This window comes from Primulina eburnea, chromosome 13 (genome assembly GCF_022965805.1).
Source record: "Primulina eburnea isolate SZY01 chromosome 13, ASM2296580v1, whole genome shotgun sequence".
NCBI classification, from domain to species: domain Eukaryota; kingdom Viridiplantae; phylum Streptophyta; class Magnoliopsida; order Lamiales; family Gesneriaceae; genus Primulina; species Primulina eburnea.
Genome location: NC_133113.1, coordinates 936,723 through 958,780, shown reverse-complemented (window position 1 = coordinate 958,780; position 22,058 = coordinate 936,723). Strand labels below are relative to the sequence as shown.

The 22,058-nt window shown below is 35.2% G+C and overlaps 2 protein-coding genes across 2 annotated transcripts; one reads left to right on the top strand and one right to left on the bottom strand.

Annotated features, from left to right (window-relative positions):
* Positions 1 to 4,379: 4,379 nt before the first annotated feature.
* LOC140809410 (serine/threonine-protein kinase SRK2E-like) lies at positions 4,380 to 8,349 on the bottom strand. Its single transcript, XM_073167022.1, is given in 10 exon segments — positions 4,380 to 4,842; positions 5,345 to 5,394; positions 5,397 to 5,442; positions 5,522 to 5,626; positions 6,569 to 6,661; positions 6,912 to 7,004; positions 7,095 to 7,148; positions 7,224 to 7,325; positions 7,410 to 7,484; positions 7,784 to 8,349. Coding segments are annotated over 10 exon segments (1,089 nt in total). The 5' UTR covers positions 7,961 to 8,349; the 3' UTR covers positions 4,380 to 4,548.
* An 11,050-nt stretch (positions 8,350 to 19,399) lies between these two features.
* LOC140809274 (transcription factor HHO6-like) lies at positions 19,400 to 21,549 on the top strand. Its single transcript, XM_073166851.1, has 5 exons — positions 19,400 to 19,799; positions 20,042 to 20,292; positions 20,401 to 20,584; positions 21,006 to 21,082; positions 21,178 to 21,549. The coding sequence occupies exons 1-5, from the start codon at positions 19,568 to 19,570 to the stop codon at positions 21,445 to 21,447; spliced, it is 1,014 nt and encodes a 337-aa protein (XP_073022952.1). The 5' UTR covers positions 19,400 to 19,567; the 3' UTR covers positions 21,448 to 21,549.
* The last annotated feature ends 509 nt before the right edge of the window (positions 21,550 to 22,058 follow it).

Here is a 22,058-nt window from a genome sequence, read left to right as displayed (position 1 = left end):
ACCATTGACGCAGCTTACTCGGAAGGATGTTCCATTTGAGTGGTCATCTGAGTGCGAAGATAGTTTCAGAGAGCTTCGTCGACTTCTGACTTCTGCACCTGTTTTGGCGTTACCGTCAGGATCTAATGGTTTCCATGTTTACACCGATGCCTCCTTTCAAGGCTTAGGGTGTGTGTTGACGCAGAATGGTCATGTGATCGCTTATGCTTCTAGACAGTTAAAATCTCACGAGGAGAAGTACCCTATTCATGATCTAGAATTAGCTGCTATTGTGTTTGCGCTAAAGATCTGGCGTCATTATTTGTACGGTGTTCAGTTTGAAATCTTTACTGACCATAAGAGTCTTAAGTATCTGTTCGCTCAGGCTGAGTTGAACATGAGACAACGTCGTTGGATGGATCTACTTAAGGATTATGACTGTGTGATCAAGTACCATCCAGGTTCTGCGAATCTCACAGCCGATGCTCTTAGTCGCAAGATGAGAGCCTCTGCACTTCAGACCAATGCTATGTCTAGTGCTGTCCATGATTGTTGTTCGTTGGGGTTTAAGTTCAAACATCGGAAAGGTATGGAGAGCATTCGTGTTGCTACCATTTTATCTGAGCCAACTTTGTTCACTCGGATTCGAGATGCTCAGATGTCTGATCTCAAGACTCAGAGATTAGCTCGGTTGGTTGGTGGAGATAGCAATTTCCATTATCAGACTAATGGTCTTCTGTGTTTGTCTAATCGGGTTGTAGTACCAGAGGATGATACTTTGAGGGAAGAGATCTTGTCTCAGGCTCATCGAAGCAAGTTGAGTGTTCATCCGGGAAGCAATAAGATGTATAAAGATTTGAGGACACGATTTTGGTGGAAAGGGATGAAGCGCAGCATTTATCAGTTTGTCTCCAAGTGTCTAGTTTGTCAGCAGGTTAAGGCAGAGCACCGTCGACCTGGAGGATTATTGTTGAATTTACCTATTCCTGAGTGGAAGTGGGAGCATATCACGATGGACTTTATTACTCACTTGCCATTGTCTTCGAGGAACAGTGATGCTATTTGGGTAGTGGTGGATCGACTCACCAAGTCTGCTCATTTTCTGCCATATAATCGTGATTTCACTTTCGATCGTATGGCTCGATTGTATATTCAAGAGATTTTACGTTTGCATGAGTGCCAGTCAGTATTGTTAGTGACAGAGATCCTCGTTTTACCTCACGATTTTGGGGTAGTTTCCAGTCAACGTTGGGTACTTCACTAAGTTTGAGTACGGCTTATCATCCAGAGACCGACGGTCAGTCAGAGAGGACTATCCGTACACTTGAGGATATGTTGCGAGCTTGTGTTATGGATTTCGGAACCGCTTGGCAGGATCATTTGCCTTTGATGGAGTTCGCGTACAACAACAGCTATCATCGTAGTATTGGTATGGCACCATTTGAGGCGTTGTATGGGCGACGTTGTCGTACTCCATTATTCTGGGACGAAGTTGGGGAACGACATGTTGAGGGACCAGAGTTAGTCCAGCAAGCTATTGATAAGGTTGCAGTAATCAAGAAGCGGATTAAGACTGCTCAGGATCGACAGGCTAGTTATGCGAACATCAAGCGTCGACCTCTTCAATTTCAGCCAGGTGAGAAAGTGTTTCTCCGAGTTTCGCCTTTTCGCAGGATTTTGAGATTTGGTCTCAAGGGTAAGCTGTCTCCGAGATTTATTGGTCCATTTGAAATATTGGAAAGCGTGGGAGATTTGGCTTACAGACTTGCATTGCCGCCGTACCTATCAAGTATTCATGATGTGTTCCACGTATCTTTGTTGAGACGATATGTAACAGATGAGTCTCACATCTTACATCCCTCTGAAGTTCAACTTGATTCGGATTTGTCTTACGTGGAACGACCAGTTCGGATTCTCGATCGCAAAGACAAGGTGTTGCGGAATAAGATCATTCCTCTTGTCTTAATTCAGTGGCAGCGCAGAGGCACTGAAGAAGCCACTTGGGAATTAGAGAGCCGTATGCGTTCAGAGCATCCAGAGCTCTTTTGAGTTGTACTGTAGTTGTAATATGGATGTATGTGTGTTTTTCCGTTGTAAACCAAACCTCGGTTGTATTCAACAGTTTTTATCGATGCTGTGATTTCGTTTCGTTCTTCTTCTAGCCTGATTTCGAGGACGAAATCTTTTTAAGTGGGGGAGAATGTAGTAGCCCGAATCCTATTTATTTAAATAAACATGATTAAGTATCTTTAATTAAGTAAATCATGTGTATTTTGGCTTTAGAGTTCGTGTGAGTAAGCCGAGGTGTAGCCAGGAAGGGAAGGGAAGAGCAGCCCGGGAAGGGAAGATCAGCCCGGGAAGGGAAGAGCAGCCCAGGAAGGGAAGAGCAGCCCGGGAATAGTATTTGGTTGACACGCCTGCCGGGCAGGTGTCAAGTGCATGGTAACTGTTGGACACGTTCATGCAGGTAAGGTGAGGTGTCTTTGTGCATGTTGCCTAGCGACAGGTGTCCGGATGCATGGGATTTGATTGACACGTTCATGCATGTAAGGTGAGGTGTCTTTGTGCATGCTGCCTAGCGACAGATGCCCGGATGCATGGGATTTGGTTGACACGTTCATGCAGGCTGAGGTCTATAAATAGGCCATGTGATTTCTCATTGTGGAGAGGGTATTGTGTCTTTAAATGCAAGTTTTAGCTCTCTAGATCAGCCCGGGAAGAGAAGAGCAGACAGGAAGGGAAGAGCAGCCCGGGAAGGGAAGAGCAGCCCGGGAAGGGAAGATCAGCCAGGAAGGGAAGAGCAGCCCGGGAAGGGAAGATCAGCCAGGAAGGGAAGAGCAGCCCAGGAAGGGAAGATCAGCCAGGAAGGGAAGAGCAACCCGGGAAGGGAAGAGCAGCCCGGGAAGGGAAGATCAGCCCGGGAAGGGAAGAGCAGCCAGAAAGGGAAGATCAGCCCAGGAAGGGAAGAGCAACCCGGGAAGGACAGAGCAGCCCGGACAGAGCAGCCGGGCATAGCCGACGGTCCGAGAAGGGCAGTCAGGGAGCTCAGTATCGTCAGGACAGACGACGGACTAGACCCGATTGATAGGATTTCCTGTGGACTAGGATTGCTTTACTAGAGGTACGAAAGTGCTATCCGAGATATCCTGGTCGAGTATACATTCTTATATGTGTTGCATGATTATTTGCTGCATTGATATATGTCATATGATGCATGCTATTATGTCACGCTTATTGCTGCATGTTACATTTCATCTTGAGCCGTATCTCTTTCGAGATAGCCTTTATTGTTGAGCTGTATCTCTTTCGAGATAAGCTATATCTTGTGGGACCGCTCAGCCCTGTCTTGTGGACGCATGGACACCGAGAGTACACAGTGGCCGACGGGTCCGGAGGGCTTCGGTGATCCGGGACATTTTAGGTCCACGTCTGATCTTGTAGTGGATGCAGTGATCCAGAGGAGTACCGCGCGGCACTATCCACTTGGCGCCTTTAGACTGAGCATATTGAGATCTTTTGTGACTCCTGTTTCTTGACTACCCTGGTATCATATCATAGCATGTGCATTTCATATAGGCTTGTATACTCATGCTTTTGTACTGGGCGTTCTTATCGCTCACGTCCTCGGTTTTGTTTATCTTGGACACCCCATTCCCACGGGGCAGGCCTCAGGTTGGATGGCTCAGGAGGAGGATGAGAAGGACGTTGAGTAGCCGGTTGAGTTAATTCTTCAGTACTGATTTGTTTCGATATGGTTGTACCGCATATTTTCATTTTAGTTTGAGCTGTTCTGGATTTCGATTGGGTTGTATATCTATCGTTTGTTGACCTTTTCCGCCATTATCTCTGATTGTAATTAATTAAGTTAATTGCATGCTTAAATCTTGATTAGTAGGTGATTCTGGAACGGGTCACTACAATTAAGTAGTTTCCATTTTTAGAATTTCTGGTTTTATATATTGTGACTCGGTCATATATATAAGATATTTTATGATTGAATGAGTCTCATATAAGATCGTCTCACGGATCTTAATCTGTCAGATAAATCAACCTTACCCATATTCACAACAAAAATAATACTCTTAGCATAAAAAATAATACTTTTTTCATGGACGACCCAAATAAGAGATCCTTCTCACACACGTAAGACCGTCTCACACAAGTTTTTGTTTTTATCATTATAATAAATAAAACGTCACAAAAAAAGAAAAATGAGATTTTAGAAATCATGAATAAAAACAAAAAAAAAACCCAAAAATAAAAAAAATTAATTCTATTTTTTGAAAGAAACAAATAAACAAAAATAACATATTTCCACCACCTATCCAAGACCATATATACATAGAAACAAAATGCCATATTAGTCAAGACTTGAGAGTGCTAACACTGCATATCCCATGTAAAGGGCAAATATTGCTTTATATATGGGTTGACTAATATTACAACAACGAGACATAACATAAGAAAAACAAACAACAACAATTCAAATGTGATGAAATTACACCGTGTTATATGATACGAGACAATTTTTATCTTCTGGAAGCTTCAAAGGTCCCTTCTGAGCACGAATCACAGTGCATAGATGATCTCTCCACTGCTATCGATGTCGAGATCTGGGTCACTCTCCAGATCTTCATCCATGTCATCATCGATGTCTAGGCTTCCTGTAAGATAGTGATTCAGGCTGTTAGTTCCAGCGGCTGGAATGGTCGCCTCAGTTATTATTTGCATTATTTCATCGTCGTTTTGCATAGGCTGGTCTGGTTCCTCGAATTGACGGTTGTTCATGTTGTCGTCCATGAGATCAGAAGGAAGGTTCTTGAGAAACCATTCATGAGTTCTTATCTCGAGCATCGTAATTCTCTATCAAAGTTTAGGAGGAGTTAGAATACACGAGATGTTGCCGATGACTTGGAGCCAAAAATACACTCCCCCAGTTAAAAAAAAAGAGAGAGAAAAGAATACACAAGATATTTGTTTTCATTTTCTGAAAACGTTTTCCATCCCAAAAATGAAATCAAATATCCCAGAAACATATGTCATCTTGTTTTTACATCTATCATTATAATAATTACTCTCGGTACAACTTTTCATCACCCTACAGGATATTGAATATTTGTTTTTGATGTAATATCATTCACTCAACATATCTTTATACGATATTCGTCCATAATAAAATACATATGCATTATTCAGAGACTGAAACCAAATATGCACTACGTTATCAGATATAACCGCCAAACACACATTTACAGATAACACGTCTTTGAAACAGTTGGAAATTAAACAAGAAGTAGGGCAAGTAGCAAATGATCATTGCATATGGAGCATGAGGAAACTGAGATAACCACCCGTAATAACTTACCTTGGCAGGGTCTGCCACAAATATCCTTGAGATCAAATGATGGCATTCTGAGATATATGAACATAATCAGGAATTGAATACTGGACATTCAAAATTCGCTGCCAATGTGCCAATCCTTGAATAAGTAATAAGTAACATGTAACAAAGATATTAATAAATGAATTATACTGTGAGTACCTGTATGGTTTTTCTGAAGTTTTTGGGTTCATCGGGATCCTCGAACGGGTATGCACCAACCAACATGACATATAAAGTCACTCCACAAGACCAAACATCTGCAATCTGGACAAGCAATAGTAGATATTCAGTAATCATGTATAATAATGTGGATTTAGTGCTCTTTTAATTGAACTATTTTAGGGTGAAGCAGAAACATTTTTAACGTGGAAAAATAGTAAAAGGGAAATGATGGGGGTTTCTGCCAAGCAAAAACATGTTTCAACAGTGGAAGGGCCTAAAAATTATTGCGTCGACGGGTACGCTTGTCTCTTAGGTAGCATACATTATCCGATACATCTTGTTCAAGTATGAACAAGTGTGACTGCTACGTCGAGTTACTGCCGAATACTATGAAAATCTTTAGTGAACTTTTAAAACCACCCAAGCTTCTTATCTAAATAGTATAGCTCTAGCTTGGCTAAGCTTTCAGACAACAAATTCAAGTTTAGCAAGGCCGACTCAAAGATCCTAAAGTTTTGGTCAAGCCTGAACAGAGAACCCTTCCTCTAGCTTGGTAATTTCAGAAATAAATCAAAAGGTTAATTAAGGTCAACCTAGAGCGTATCTGAGGTGCATTGGCTCCATTCTGCCACTTTATACATTTTAATTCTTTGTTTATTTAGTAGAATTGCGAGGTTCTACCATAATCAAGAGAGATTTAAGCCATGCACCGTATGGGGATGTGGTGATGTGTTTTATCTTGCATACCTTATATTTCTTTTTCTTGGCATATTCCATTTATGGAGCTCAAGGGAGTTACTTACTGCTGACCCATTTCACTTATTATGATAATTCTACTCTAAAATATATATCCTACATGAGTAAAAAAAAAACCTTCGGAAAATTGTATATTTGATATATGACACCAACCCACAAGCAAATAGACTACGAAAGAATATAATTAAAACTAATAAGTAAAAGCTTAAGGCAACAATTCAGTGTGCCGCCCGAATTGCAAAACAAACAACCAACTCAGTGGAATCCAATGAAAATACTACACAGTACCTTTCCATCATATTCTTTTTTGAGCAACACTTCAGGAGCAATATAAGCAGGGGTACCGACTGTTGATTTCGGTTGAGAATGCAGCACTGAGGACTGAAATAAGGCCAACACAGCTGTTATGAAAATGCCCAAAGAAAGGGCAAGTTAAGATAAGAATTAACGACGTAATGACAGGATAATTCACTTTGCCATCGTATGTAATTGCCGGGGCAAAGGTAATTTTTTAGAAAATACTATTTGGACTACTAATCGTAATCATGGCTCGAAAAACTTGAGTTATATCAAAGTGTTATATATTTATCATCTAGAAAGCTTAAATAGGTTGAGAGACATTACGATGTACCTTGGAATACCCAAAATCACAGATTTTCAACCGTGGAACAGGACTACCATCCAGTAATGTATTCTCTAATTTCAAATCACGATGGCAGATTTGCTTCATAAAAAATAAGTATATTTGAGTTAAATGTACGAAAAATTTGAATGAAGAGTTTACATATGAACAATTGGAAAAGAGGCCAAGTACCATAGCATGACAATAGCTGACTCCTGATACAAGTTGCTGGAAGAAAAACCTTGCCTACAGCAAAAGTGATGATCTTAATATAAATATATAAACCGAGATCAAGAAAATCAATTTCGCGAAAGCCTGTACCTCATCCTCACCGAATCGACCCGCATTGCATATACGCTCGAATAGCTCTCCTCCGGAAGCATATTCCATCACAATAGCCAAATGGGTCGGCGTCAATATGACCTGGAAAAGTTTTGATATCATAAACACTAACTAAGAAAACCCCAAAATCTTGGCAACCAGGGCAGATTAGATATATATATGTACCTCCTTAAATCTAACGATATTGGGATGCCTTAGAGACCTGTGATTAATGATTTCCCGCTGCACATTATCATCAATCTACAACAAGCAAGCAAGAAGAACAAAGTAAAACGAAGTTGATATCAAATGGTGAAAGAAAGCAAAACTCTAAAAACGAACACAACCATCCAACTTCACAGTTAGTCAAACCAATTCCGAGTGATCAGGAATGCAATCGAGGAGAATCTAGTGTTGTTTCGATGGTGAAATTCGACTTTTATTTTAAACTTAAATAAATCTTTTGCACCTCAATAACTTCAGTATTAACCATGTAATTCTCTAGAAAATAATTCAGAACATCAAAAGGAAGTCGCAAAGCTGGGTAAATAGGACCTCACCTTCTCACCCCTCTCGATGTACTTGACAGCAGCAAGCTCGTTGGTTTGCCGATCCCTCATAAGCCGAGCCACCCCAAAATTACCCGACCCGATATCCTTAACCAGCTCATAGCGATCACTGTCATGCATTATCGGTATGTCCAAACCAGGGCCCATCCCCGCCGTCGGCCGATCCATCTCCGGCTTTCCACCCTCCCCCGAAGAACCCAAAATCCCCCCACCAAAAAACAAAAGAACCGAACCCACTCCAAATCCTTGGACACCCACAAAAATTCAGCACAATTCTGACATTCAAGTGGCAAGAAATCGACGAGGAAGACAGAGATGGCTAGCGATCAAGCCCGTGATGAGCTCACTTACCCCACCAAACACAAGAAAACACACGTCGCCGTTCACATTTCACGTAATTTATCGAGCAGATATAGCCCGGTTTACAATTAAAGTGCGTCACTTTATTGCATAAAAAATGAGTAAAAGTGGCATTGCTTCGAGGATTTATCTATACTTTATGTGTGGGATTGAGGGTATACAGGTATAGAGAGAGAAGGTGCTCGTGAAGTAAGCTGCCTTTTAAGTTTCCTCAATTATTGGTGCACTGTTGTCTTCTAAGACAAAAATTTGTGTGAAATGGTCTCACGGATCGTATTTGTGAGACGGATCTCTTATTTGAGTCATCCATTAAAAAGTATTACTTTTTATGCTAAGAGTATTACTTTTTATTGTGAATATGAGTAGGGTTGACCCATCTCACAGATTATGATTCGCGAGATGGTCTCATATGAGACTAACTCGTCTTCCAAATATTATTAATATTAATTAACATAATTTTAAATATATATTAATTATAAATTGAAGATAAATCTCTAAATCCAAATTGAGACTAATAGGTTCTTAGAAATAGTACCGGATTCCTCTAAACTTTCCGGAGATCTTAGAGAAATTAAAAAGACAGTACAGAATTATGACAATATGATGTATTATGTACAATTAAATGTGGAGAAAATACTGGAAAATCAAGAAGAAATTATTGGGATATTAAAGGACATTCAAACAATAATTCAAAACCTAGAACAACCAAGTTCTAGTAAAAAGACTTCAGAAGAAAGTTTACCATCATCTTTTGGTACTTAACCCTTGTTACACCAAAGAGAGAAGGCCAAAGTGATGGGAAAACCTTTAACTGGAGAAGAAATATGATCAATCTGATTAAAACAGTCTGAGAAAAGAATTAATCTGGTGACAAATTTAGAAAGGATTGGTCTCGAGAATCTCCACGACCTTGCTAAATCTTTTGCAAATCTCAAGGTCATAGATCTAAAGATGAACACAACTGGGGGTGAACAACCCACCATAATCTGGTCATTTTCTCAGGAACCACCAAGAGATAATGTGGGATCTCAGAATATAAATATTAGAAAATCCCAACCAGACTTTCATACTGGTGGATAATCACATCCAGCGAGAACAAGGTCAAGGAGAAGCCAAATTCCCTATGAGAAATTTGTTTTAGAACATATACATCCGTATGGGGTTATGCTTAACCTAGATGTACTGGACTTAAAACATAGAGAAGATGTAGTGACCCGTTCCAGAATCACCTACTAATCCGTTAATTACCCAATTTGGAATTCGGGCTACTACATTCTCCCCCCCCTTAAAACGATTTCGTCCTCGAAATCAAGTTTAGAGAATGAACAAAACGAAAATAACAACATCGTTATCCTCAAAATCTAAGGGACAACCCATCACTAGACGCTTGGCTAAAACCGAATGACCCATCGGAGTAGAAACGGAAAGAATGACGTCTAGAGAAACATGCGGTAACTTATGACGCTTAACAAATCGTCCTGGTCACCCCAACGACCTACACTTCCCTGACTACTCTCATCACCAAAGTGGTCAGCCATCGCTACAACAATAGAATGGGGAAACTAGTAAATTGGTCAACGGAAATCCCAAAACAGAAATCTATATCCCAAAATCGTACGCATGCTCTGATACCATAAATGTAGTGACCCGTTCCAGAATCACCTACTAATCCGTTAATTACCCAATTTGGAATTCGGGCTACTACAGAAGATCTCATGGATGATTGGACATATGCTATGAGAATCGCAGCACATTTGATCTCAACAAAGAATGATTTATTAAACTTTTAGAAATGAGTTTTATAGAGTGAGTTAAAATTACTTGGAACATGACTTCGGTATAAACCAAAAAATTGGTCCTAACCGGAGAATCTCTTAGCGAGATAGCCAGAAGAATGTCTATCCTATTTAAAGAACAATTTATCGGGGTAAATTATTTTAACAGTTAAGATACATAGAAGAAGATGAAATACACTTAAGCTCTGCATAGTCTTGAATTACATGATATATGTTTAGTGTGTTCAGTCAATTTATCCAAAAAGAATTGAGTTTCTATTAGTACAGGAAACAAATATCCAAATTCAAGATAAACTGATTCTACAAAGAAATCAAAGTCTTAAATTAGAAGTAAGAAGAGTATCTTTTAAGGGAGATAGAATTAAAAACTACATATGGGGAAAAACATATGTCCAAGAAACCAAACATACGCTAAAATACTTGTCGTCAATAGGAAAGCTTAGTTGTCCAAAAGGTTGGAAAGAATTTGAAATATTATTTGATATTACAAAACAAATTAATCAATTTCCTTGTAATATTACATACTTGTTAGAATAACTTATGATAAGAACTTGCTAATAAATGATTCATATCGGAGAATTGGAAATTCATATCAAATGAATATCAGGAAAAGAACCAGGTCAATTGGTTCTTGAGCTAGAGTTTATCGATGAACATAAACCTTGCAAACGACTAGAGCATGGAATGAAGTACATGGCTGATGATAGAATGTGGAAAATCCAATGGTCATAAGCTCATTGTCAATATACATATCTGTAGGGATGTTATAAAAACAATGTAAGACATAATATTTTGCTGCCTATATTAATTTAGGAGCTGAAATCTGTACAACAAAAAGAAGAGTTTTTCCAAAGGAATTGGAAGTTAAATTACCTCATATTGCTATAATAGACTTTTCTAAAAGGATCTTAATCTTATGTAAATGGATTAAGATGATAAAAATATTAATCGGAGATACGGGAAAAACATTGTGGTATGAAGGCATCACTCAACATCTTCATTTTCTTTCAAATAAATTGTAATATTTTCTCATTCTAGTTTGTGTGTATTGTAACTTCGGCTACTATAGATGTAACGACCCATTACAGGCCCAGTGGACCGCCCATACGGCCCACTGCCCCTATCGACCCAAGGCTATCCCGATCTTGGGGTCCCTCTATGGGGCCTTGTCCCTCACGGGCTTTCCATAGGCGTCGTACGGGTTACTCATAGCTCAATTGGTACCAGATATGTTGCCAAGTACCTTATATCCAGGGAGGTCTTGGGTTCCATTCTGGGAAGACACAAAACTATAGCCTGGACTATATATGTTGCCAAGTACCTTATATCCAGGGAGGTCTTGGGTTCCATTCTGGGAAGGCACAAAACTATAGCCTGGACTATAGAAGTTCTATGAGTAACCCGTACGACGCCTATGGAAAGCCCGTGAGGGACAAGGCCCCATAGAGGGACCCCAAGATCGGGATAGCCTTGGGTCGATCGGGGCAGTGGGCCGTGTAGCTCAATTGGTACCAGATATGTTGCCAAGTACCTTATATCCAGGGAGGTCTTGGGTTCCATTCTGGGAAGGCACAAAACTATAGCCTGGACTATAGAAGTTCTATGAGTAACCCGTACGACGCCTATGGAAACCCCGTGAGGGACAAGGCCCCATAGAGGGACCCCAAGATCGGGATAGCCTTGGGTCGATCGGGGCAGTGGGCCGTATGGGCGGTCCACTGGGCCTGTAATGGGTCGTTACAATAGATAGCTAAACAAGTTTCTCATCTTCTACAAAAAGTTATTATGTAATAATAGTTTGTTATGTGTGAATAAAAAGACCAAGACTTTTGCTTCTCTCATGTATTATTTTCAAATTGAACTACTTTACTATACACCATGAGGTAGGAAATGAAATAGAGTTGTACTAGGTGCTGTTGAAGGAATTTTTTTATTAAAATTGAATCTCAAACTTGAAACATCATATTAGCTGTAAGTTTTACAAAACAAAAAATAATTCAACTATGTGATGAGGCCAACTTAGAAGGGTATTTCGATTATTTATACGAAGAAAAAATCTAAAATATGTCATAGAAAAATAAAAAAAATTCAGATAAAGAAAAATAATTTGATAACATTTCTTTATCCATACTATATATTAAACATAAGATTAGTAATAACTAATATGATAAAAAAAAACAACACAAAATGTTTTATGAGACCGTCTTATGAGTAAATTTTGTGATATGAATATCTTATCTGATGTGACCAATGAAAAAATATCAATTTTTATATCAAAATTATTATTTTTTACTTTAGATATTAATCAGATCAACTTGTTTCATTCATATATAACCGTAAAATCATGTAACAATAAATTAACTCAAAAAACAAACAAACAAACAAACAGTAGTGATTAAGATTTTTTTGTCATCCTTTTTCTTTAGTGATAAATTTTATTATTTAATCTTAATAGAAATAATAATATTACGGAAATAACTCTAGCAAATAAAATTTTATATATCTTTACTGTATCAAACTTTGTATAATATTAGTAGCGTATGTGCTTATGTAGTTGATTTTGTATAAGTATTCTTTCTAAAAAAAAGTTAGAAATTAAATTTGTAAATAAAAATAAAATTTACTGACTTAATACATTTTTAATTTTTTTATATAACGTTAATTTTTTTATGCTAAAAATGATAATTTGTGTATTTAAAAAATACATCATAATTCACTGGTTTGTCTGGTTAGACTCAAACAAAGTAGAAGATAAGATAGCATATAATTTGGTGTCGTGCTTTGGGAAGCCAACCTTCTTTTTCTTTTTCATTTATAGTTTTTTCATTTTTTCCTTTTGGAATGTGAAATGAGAATGACTACTTTCGTCTTCATGAATATGATCATTTTCACTCTCAATTTTTATTTATTTTTTTAAAAAAATTTCTTATTTAATCTAACTAATTTAAATATATATCTTCATCACGATGATAATAATAATAAATAACTGATAATAATAAAAAAATATATTATGATTATTATTTTAGGTACTTTTATTTTATAATAATTATAAGTTATAACAATAAATAAAACGATATATAATAAAATAATATATACTTATATTAATAATTAAAAAATAAAATAATTTTATTTTAATAATGATGTAAATATTAATAATTAAAATAAATAAAATAATGGGTTAACAATCATAGTCATAATATTAATATATAAATATATAACAAAAATAAAAAATGAAAGAAATATTTATATTATAATATTTTATTGAATGATAGTTATTTTATCAAATGAAATTAATTACTATTTTAATAATAATAATAATAATAATAATAATATAATAATAATAATAATAATAATAATAATAATAATAATAATAATAATAACAATAATAATAATAATAATAATAATATTTTTTGAACAAACTATTATTTTGAATTTTTTAAATAAAAATTAATGATTATTAAAAATAATTTCATTTCATTTCTTTCTTTATCGATAATTGGAAGATAGCATAATTATCATTTCATTCTCATCTCCGTTTCATTCCAATATTGATTTCATTAATTCATTCATATCGATAGCATGTCCTTGACTAATTTCAACTTACAACTATTCCTTAATTAAAAGTATTGACATATTTAAAGGGAAAAAAATATGCCATAATTAAAGTTAGGAAAATAAATCAAAATTTTAGATAACGTAAATAATCGACGAACGAAACTTTTCCTCGTTGAGTTTATGTCGTTACACCTAAAATTATCTTCGTTTTAGTACAATATCTTCTATTGATCAACGACCAACCCCACGTTTGAATCTTAGCCTTGTGTAGTTATTAATATTACAATAATTATAGTATTAATTACAATAATAATAACATCCTAACAATCATAATCATATAATAATTAATAATACCAACAATAATTACTATCCTAAAATTCCAGAAAGAGGACTGGCGTTATATAAAGTTTCGGAATATAAAGGACGTTGTTACATATGCGAAAATCGTCTATGTAATGGTTTTGCAGAACGGAGAGACGTTTTGATCTTAACCTTCTATTATTTGTTTTTTTGTAGCAATTTTAGTTCTTTTTCGACATAATATTAATGTGACGCTGATATGTGCAGTGTCACATCACTGCATCAAATTCTCATGATGAAAAATATAAATTTTCCGAAAGTTGAAATATACATAATTAAAATTGAAATTTGACAACGTATCATATTAAAATCGCAAAGAAGAAAATATTGATATTATAATTGTAATTTTTACTTTTAATCTACTTGTTTTTCAAAAATATTTTATTTTGATTTGGTTAAGGATTAAGAATATCTCAGAATAATCAACTTACCCAAGTTCGTTGGTGTTGCGATGCAACCAAAGTCTCACATTGGAAGATTTAGAGAAAGATCATGTGTTAATAAATATGGAATGATATCTCCATTGGTACGAGGCCTTTTGGGTCTTTTGGGTGGTTCCAAAAGCAAAACCATGAAGTTTAAAACCCAAAGTGGACAATATCATACTAGTGTGGAGATATCTGGATTTCATTGGTCCTAACAAGTGGTATCAGAGCCATGGTCTAGATTGAACCGTGTGGGTAGAATCCTCGATACCTAAACGAAGGGGGTGAGGGCTCCTGGTAAAAATCCTTGATTAATCACTCGAGGTGGTTTATGCTCCCAGTATTCATGTAAGGCATGCGCTCCAACGCAGTGAAGTGGAGTAACCTCGATTGGAGTACGAATAAGACTTGAGGGGAGGTTCGGACCATGAGAATGATAGTAGAAGTTCGTTTGAGGGGAGGATTGTTGGGATGCAACTAAAGTCTCACATTGGAAGATCTAGAGAAAGATCATGAGTTAATAAAGATGGAATGATATCTCCATTGGTATGAGGCTTTTTGGGTGGTTCCAAAAGCAAAACCATGAGGGTTAAAACCTAAAGTTGACAATATCATACTAGTGTGGAGATATCTGTATTCCATTGGTCCTAACAGTTGGTCTTTTTTATGTTTATGATTTTTGTAAAATTTGCAACTTTAAATTTAAATTGAACTAAAAATCATAATTATAAATGTTAACCTCTCGCACGATTACTTTCCTCAAAGGTGACATCAATTTATATTTTTTTATGAACTTAATTATAATTATAAATATTAACCTCTCGCACAAGGCAATTAACTATCGATGACTTATAACATGTTTGACATCAATGTTATAAATTCGGAATGATATTTTTAATTCGAAATTGAATTATAATAAATCACTTTCTCTGATAAAATAATAATAATAATGTTTTGTTGAAAATAGTAGATGATTTTTTATCACCCTTTCTTTTTCTCTTGTGATCATTGAGAAAGGAAGGAGTTTAAACAAGAACAATGCAAGAAAATGACTCCAAGAGTTTTACGTAGTTCGGCTATAACCAGCTTAGGTCCACGGGAGAACAATCATTCTTATTGATCAAGCACCACACATGTTCTGATTAAAGCATACAAGATATATCTATATCAGTACAAAGAAAACCACAATCAAGCTTCTATATCTTGATCTCTCTCGATGTTTTCTTTTCTTCTTCCTTAGATATCCCTTGTAGATTTATACGTAATTTTTGGTATAATTTGGATAAATTATATATTAGTTCGGGTAGATCAATTTAAAATATTAAAACATTTTAGAGTTTAAAATTCTAGCCTAGATAGAATCGTATTCTTAGCTCCGTCAATTGTTACATTGTCCCACAATCTCATATGGTAGCATCAGGTGGAGGTATGCTTTGATAATTCAGAGTGATTATTAGGGATCATAAGATTTTATAGCTAGCTTTGATCAATATATTTTTTTAAAATGCTGAAAACTCAAGAAGTGTAATAAAAATTATATGAGCAGAAGGAACTAAAAAAATTCAAAGATAGTTAATTTATTTTAGAAATCTGGTTTATTAATGAAAGCGTTCGATTGATTTCAATTATATATATTTGTTGGGTGCAATAATTATCCCTACTTGGTAGAGCGATCGAACCGTGGTGCTTCAGTTGTTATGCGGTTTAAAAGATTTGACCTGCACCATTATCACCAGCCGCATAACCAATGTTTTTATCAGGGGCAGATCTAGGATTTAGAGAGATGGGGAGCCGCTAAGTTTATTTTGCGACGGTTTTCTCAAAAACCGTCGCCATATGGCGACGGTTATAAGAAACTGTCGCGTAATTTGCGACGGTTTTTCAAATACCGTCGCTATATGGCGACGGTTGTGACGAAAACCGTCGCAAATATGGCGACGGTTATAAGAAACTGTCGCGTAATTTGCGACGGTTTTTCAAACACCGTCGCTATATGGCAACGGTTTTAATAAACCGTCGCAAATGTTGCGACGGTTTTCGTCACAACCGTCGCTAAGCCAGAAAAAATAAGCTCTCCCAGGTTTCGAAATCGGGCGGATGAAACATTATAAGTGGCTTTAGCCACTGAGATACATGGACGTATCATTCATTTTGGGGGGGCCATGTATATATATCCATTTATATATTTAGTTTAAAAAAATTTAATATATACTAAAATTTTTTTTTAAATTTTTTGGGGGGCCGTGGCCCCCGTTCGCCCTACACTAAATCCGCCCCTGGTTTTTATCATCAAATGTTTAGTGGTCATTTGAGCAAAATGACGAGAATATTCCTTCAATTATTATTAAAACATATAGGCAATGAATCTGGGAACCCCATCAAATGGAATCTGATATTTTTTATTTATTGTAATAATTTATTAATTAAACTTATTTTTTTCTCGAATACAATAAATAAAGAGTAATAATGGAAACGTGGGAGATTCTTGGAGAACATTGTTGGAATCCAACGTCTACAAGAAAATGCATGTGAATTTGAATTTTAAAAAGACTCCTGTGGGCCCACGAAGATTCCATATCTCAAAGGCCAAAGCCGAGGTTGTAGCCTGTAGTAAGAAGTTGGCAAAAATTTGTGTAAGACAATTTCACGGGTCGTATTTGTGAGACGGGTCTCTTATTTGGGTAATCCATGAAAAAGTATTATTTTTTATGCTAAGAATATTACTTTTTATTGTGAATATCGGTAGGATTGACCCGTCTCACAGATTAAGATCCGTGAGACGATCTCACATGAGACTCACTCGAAGAAGTTTGAGCATATTTATTCTCATTCTTATTTTTATTTTTATCGAATATTTAATTTTTTATGATCCTCCTATCCGACCTAGGATTGGACATTCATAACCTATTTAAATATCATATCGTCCTTCATAATTGTATTTTCTCGATTTTGAGTTAGAATAAACTATGAATATTTACTAAATTGTTTGAAAAAATTAGAGAAAAAAATTAAATACAAAAATTAGAAAATTAAACATTATAGTTTAAATAATAAATTATTATAAGCAATATATCCTAATAGCATTATTGCTCCAAAGATACCATCAATTCTATATTAATAATTTTATTCATTTTATCCAACTAATATCATTCAATTCAAATAATATTCAATTCTTAAAAAACAACATATATAATAATCATAATTGCGAAAACATACCCGAATCCATTATTTTGCAGTCAATTTACGATGATGTTCTTCAATCTGCAGATTTCTTGAAGCCAGAGAGTTTTGTTGATATGATACAAAACTTGAAACGTCATATGCAGATTGAGAACATAATCATTATTTTATAATTAAACAAGTTTCATTATTCTAATTTGTCCCTTCAACAAACCAAAAATATTATATATGATATCCACACAATAATATCATGATATTTAAGTCCTAAAGTCAATTTTTGTTCTAAATTAGACCACATAAGTTTATAATTTATTTAATTGATGACATATAAACATTTATAATTACATTTATGGCCCCAAAAATCCAACATCCACAACCAGAAAAACCTCATACATGATTACTCATTTATTTCATTGGGTATAAAAATTTCTCTATACACTCCTCCATACAGATAGAGTATCAAATTCTCTGTCGATTTCGGAGAAAATTTACATCCTTAATGATACGACTACGCAAAGCGTTGCTAGTGCATTCAACTTGGAAAAGCATAATATCACATTCAATGATCCATAATCTTCATATATCCATCTTCCATGGTTTTAGAGAATACATGAATTTAATGGATTTATCTTGAAACTACTTGTACATTATTGCTTTATAGACTTCTCTAGAATAATATACTCTAAAATAATCCCTTGTACATATTTATGGAACAATCTAAGGAATATTTAATGGAAAGTTCTAAAGACTTAATCTCCACCTTAGGATTATATCAATCTTAATGCTTCATTTGTAACAAACCATCCAGGTTTTGAGAAGCGTTCAAGCAATATAAAGTTCTTTCTAAAAGTGTTTTCTTGTGTTCTTGGCGTACTTAACTTCTTTGTGGGAATAAAAGTCTAAGTGTCACAGGTCGTTCGAGTTTTATAATAACCAACATCATATCGCACGCGCTATATATATATATATATATATATATATATATTTATGTTAATAATAGTTGTGTGACATTCTAGAGATTATTATATTAAATATAAAGTCATAAAATATTTTCGTAATAGTTTTTTATATAAGACGTGATATAATCATTTAAAAGTTGAAAAACATAGATAAAAATAAGAAATTATTGATAAAATGAAGGGTGCTTTAGGAAAACCTAAAATTACTCCATGACTCTATTGGATTAGTATATAATGTTCTCGTATTATATATATATAATATAGATTAGAAATAAAATTATTATTTTATAAAAATAACCAATTTATTATATATTCATATTATAAGTATTTATCATTTCATATAACAAACTAAACAATATTTAAATAAATTAAAATTCATTTATCATATTTGAACAATACTAATTTATAAAAACAAACTTAAAGATTTTTTTTTTTTTGAAAAAAATAATTATATAACGAGATTTAAATTCTTAACTAGACTTTTAATCTATTTTTCACGTAATTGGTGGTGTATTTTATATTCATATCACATGGACTCATCTGAAATCATTTTTTCAATTTTTTTAATTATTTCTAATCATTCAATTTAAATATATCTAATTTCGTAAATTTTTTTATTTAAATAATTTATTAATGATTGATAGTACATTTTCAAGAATAAAAATAGAAAACTAAAAATTAGAAGAAGCTCAACTCAAAGTCGAAAATTTCAATAGTTATTTTTTCGAATTTATATATTAAAAAAGTTATAAATATTTTTTCATCAAATATATCCAAACATAAAGAGTTGGACTATTTAATTAATAATAATTTGAAAAATTATACTATAACATATCTCCTTGGATCCCACAATTTTTCATCGAATATTATTATTGAAGTAATAATAATTTGAAAAAATTGTAACAAAAATTCCAAAATATATATGTCTGAATAATTTATTATTGACAGAAAAGAGAAACAAAACAAATGAAATATGCGACAACTTGAAGAAGATTTTACTTCGACATTTCTGCCTCACCGCGGTCAGCAGAATCTTCGTCTTTCTTTCCGCTTTCTCTCACTCTTTCACGCTCCCAACACGTGAGCAAGAGGACATTGGATTCATACCCAATCGCAGAGAATCAGAGATCTGCAGATAACATGGGTGTGGGATCCAGAATCTGCCCGGAACTCGGCTTGGATTGCCCATCTTCATCGAAATATTTCATTCAAAAACCAATCGGGAAGTTTCTTGAAGAAGTTTCGAGGATTTGTAGCGTGTCTGAGAAGATTTCGAAGCTGGATGAATATGTCAGCAGGCTGGAAGATGAGATGAAGAAGATCTATGGGTTTAAAAGAGAACTCCCTTTGTGCATGCTCCTTTTGAACGATGGTGGGTTGTTTTCCATTTCTTCGTTCCCTTTTTTTTGATGAAATTTAGTTGTCTTTGATTGGTAATTGATTTCTGTTTTCGGCTCTTTTGTGTAATGGGTTTACGATTTTATGTGTTTTTTTTGTATTAAATGTTGAATTCCTGGGATTGGATTGGTAATTGATTATAGTTTTGAGTTTTTGTTTGGATTTGGATTGAGTTTGATTTATGAGATTGGGTTTTCGCCATTTCTGTTCTTGCAGCAATTGTGATGATGAAAGATGAACTAATGAATTGCAGAAGATCGAGTACACAGCCATTAATCACGAAAGAATTCATACCATTGAACAAAGATGAAATTGAAAGCATTAAAGAGAATGCTCTTACAAATATCAATGATGAAAGTAGTTGGAAGAATTCTCTGCAGTTGGGAAACTTAAACAACGATCACCATTTTCGATATTCGGGTTTCCATAACATCAAACAAATGTTACAACCAGATGAAAGTAGAAAGGTAAAGGGGTGGTCCAAAGCTTGAAATTTCACAGAATTTCTTCATATGGTTTATGGGATTTGTGTATTTTTGCGTTTCTTATGTTCATTTTTTTGGAGGGGTAAATAGAGAGCTAAAGAAGAAATGAATAATTCATTAGAGATCATGGTGAAAGAAGAGGATGATGAATTATCTCTAGCATCAAATTTAAAGGCTGAGGAGAAACAGACTACTAAGAAGCAGAGGAGAAGTTGGTCGCCTGAATTGCATCACCGATTTGTGGAAGCCTTGCTCAAGCTCGGAGGTGCTCGAGGTTCGGATTCAAGAACTTGTCTTTTTTTTAGTATTTTTGTAGATTCTTTGTTGGAAAATTGGATGTAGATTACTCTGTGTTTTGATCATGATTAGGACTTAGGAGTAACTATTGTCAAGCTTTCTTGAGCTGGGAACTTTTGGATCTTTGATTAACTTTGTTCAAAACTTTGGATTTTGCTGATCAGTTTTGAAGTCTTTCGCTTGCTTTTTAAGATCAAATTCCTAAGTTTCGAACGTAAAAGATTCAGATTCTATGAAGTTGGTGAGAGAGAGGCGGACAAGGACCGTGGCAGCCTAAGTTTGTACTGTGATTTCACCACCCTTCTTAAAATTTTCAGTTTAAGAAAGAACCTTTATCTTGTAACTTAGGGAGTTAATTTTGTTGCACGTTCGATTGAATTGTATTGTGTTCTTGGCAGCTGCTACGCCTAGGCTGATCAGAGAAAACATGGCTGTCGAAGATCTCACTCTCGATCAAGTAAAGAGCCATCTGCAAGTGCGTTTGATCTCGACTCGTTTTTTTCCTTCTTCCATTCATATTATCGACAAGGACAATCGATCCTTATGTTTCTTGATCTTGTTTCGTCTCAGAAATACCGCATTCACACCAGAAAATCTACTCCTTCAACCAATACCCTGCCTGTTGGGCTAGGAGGTTTAAGGATCCCCAAAGAACCGCTTGGTGAATCCTTGAAACCGAGCAGTTCTGTATCCGGATCACCTCACGGCCCTTCGGCGCTGACTGGTTCCTCTCATGGCACATCCACAACGACCGGTGGGGGAAACATTGTGGAAGAAGAAGATGATGAAAGATCAGAGATCCACAGCTGGAGTAGCCAACTTCAGAGATATGTTGTGTAAATTGTTTGGCACCAATTTTGTAGATAATGGACGAGTTTAGATATAGAAGTTGTAGCTTAAACAATCATTTACATAAATCCAACTTTTGAAAGTTTTTTTTATTGAAGAACAAAACAGAAGCTATTTTTACTTTTGGATAAATATTGAAAAATATTTTTGTTTTTACATGCAATTAGAGAAGCTATAAATTCTATTTTCTAAAAAAGGTGTTTTTTAAAACAACTTTTATAACAAAAAAAAATGCTTTTAATCGGCCGACTTCTCCAACCAAACGTACTCAATATCTACTTCAAACTCTCCAGGCTTATTTTTTTATAATCTCGCGACGTCTTACGCATCCGGCCGCTTCGTCGAATCCAGTTTTTAGTATTCCTTTGGCATATGGAACTTTGAGCTAAGCCCAGATCTTGAACCGATGAACTACAGTTATTTTTGAGGGAATTTTAAACAATTTTAATGAAAGATTTCTCCTTGTGAACTTCTCATTTATGACCACTATTGGATAAACCTTGTTGTTTTCTTGTATATGTCAAGAATCAAATATGATCATGTTGCGTGGAAGACATGGAAATGGGAAATTCTTTTTTCCAAGATCGGATAAGATTTCATAT

Coding starts and splice junctions, on each gene's coding strand:
- LOC140809274 (XM_073166851.1), top strand. CDS start 19,568: ATGGGTGTGGGATCCAGAATCTGCCCGGAACTCGGCTTGGATTGCCCA. Junction 19,800..20,041: donor CATGCTCCTTTTGAACGATG/GTGGGTTGTTTT, acceptor CTGTTCTTGCAG/CAATTGTGATGATGAAAGAT. Junction 20,293..20,400: donor AACCAGATGAAAGTAGAAAG/GTAAAGGGGTGG, acceptor AGGGGTAAATAG/AGAGCTAAAGAAGAAATGAA.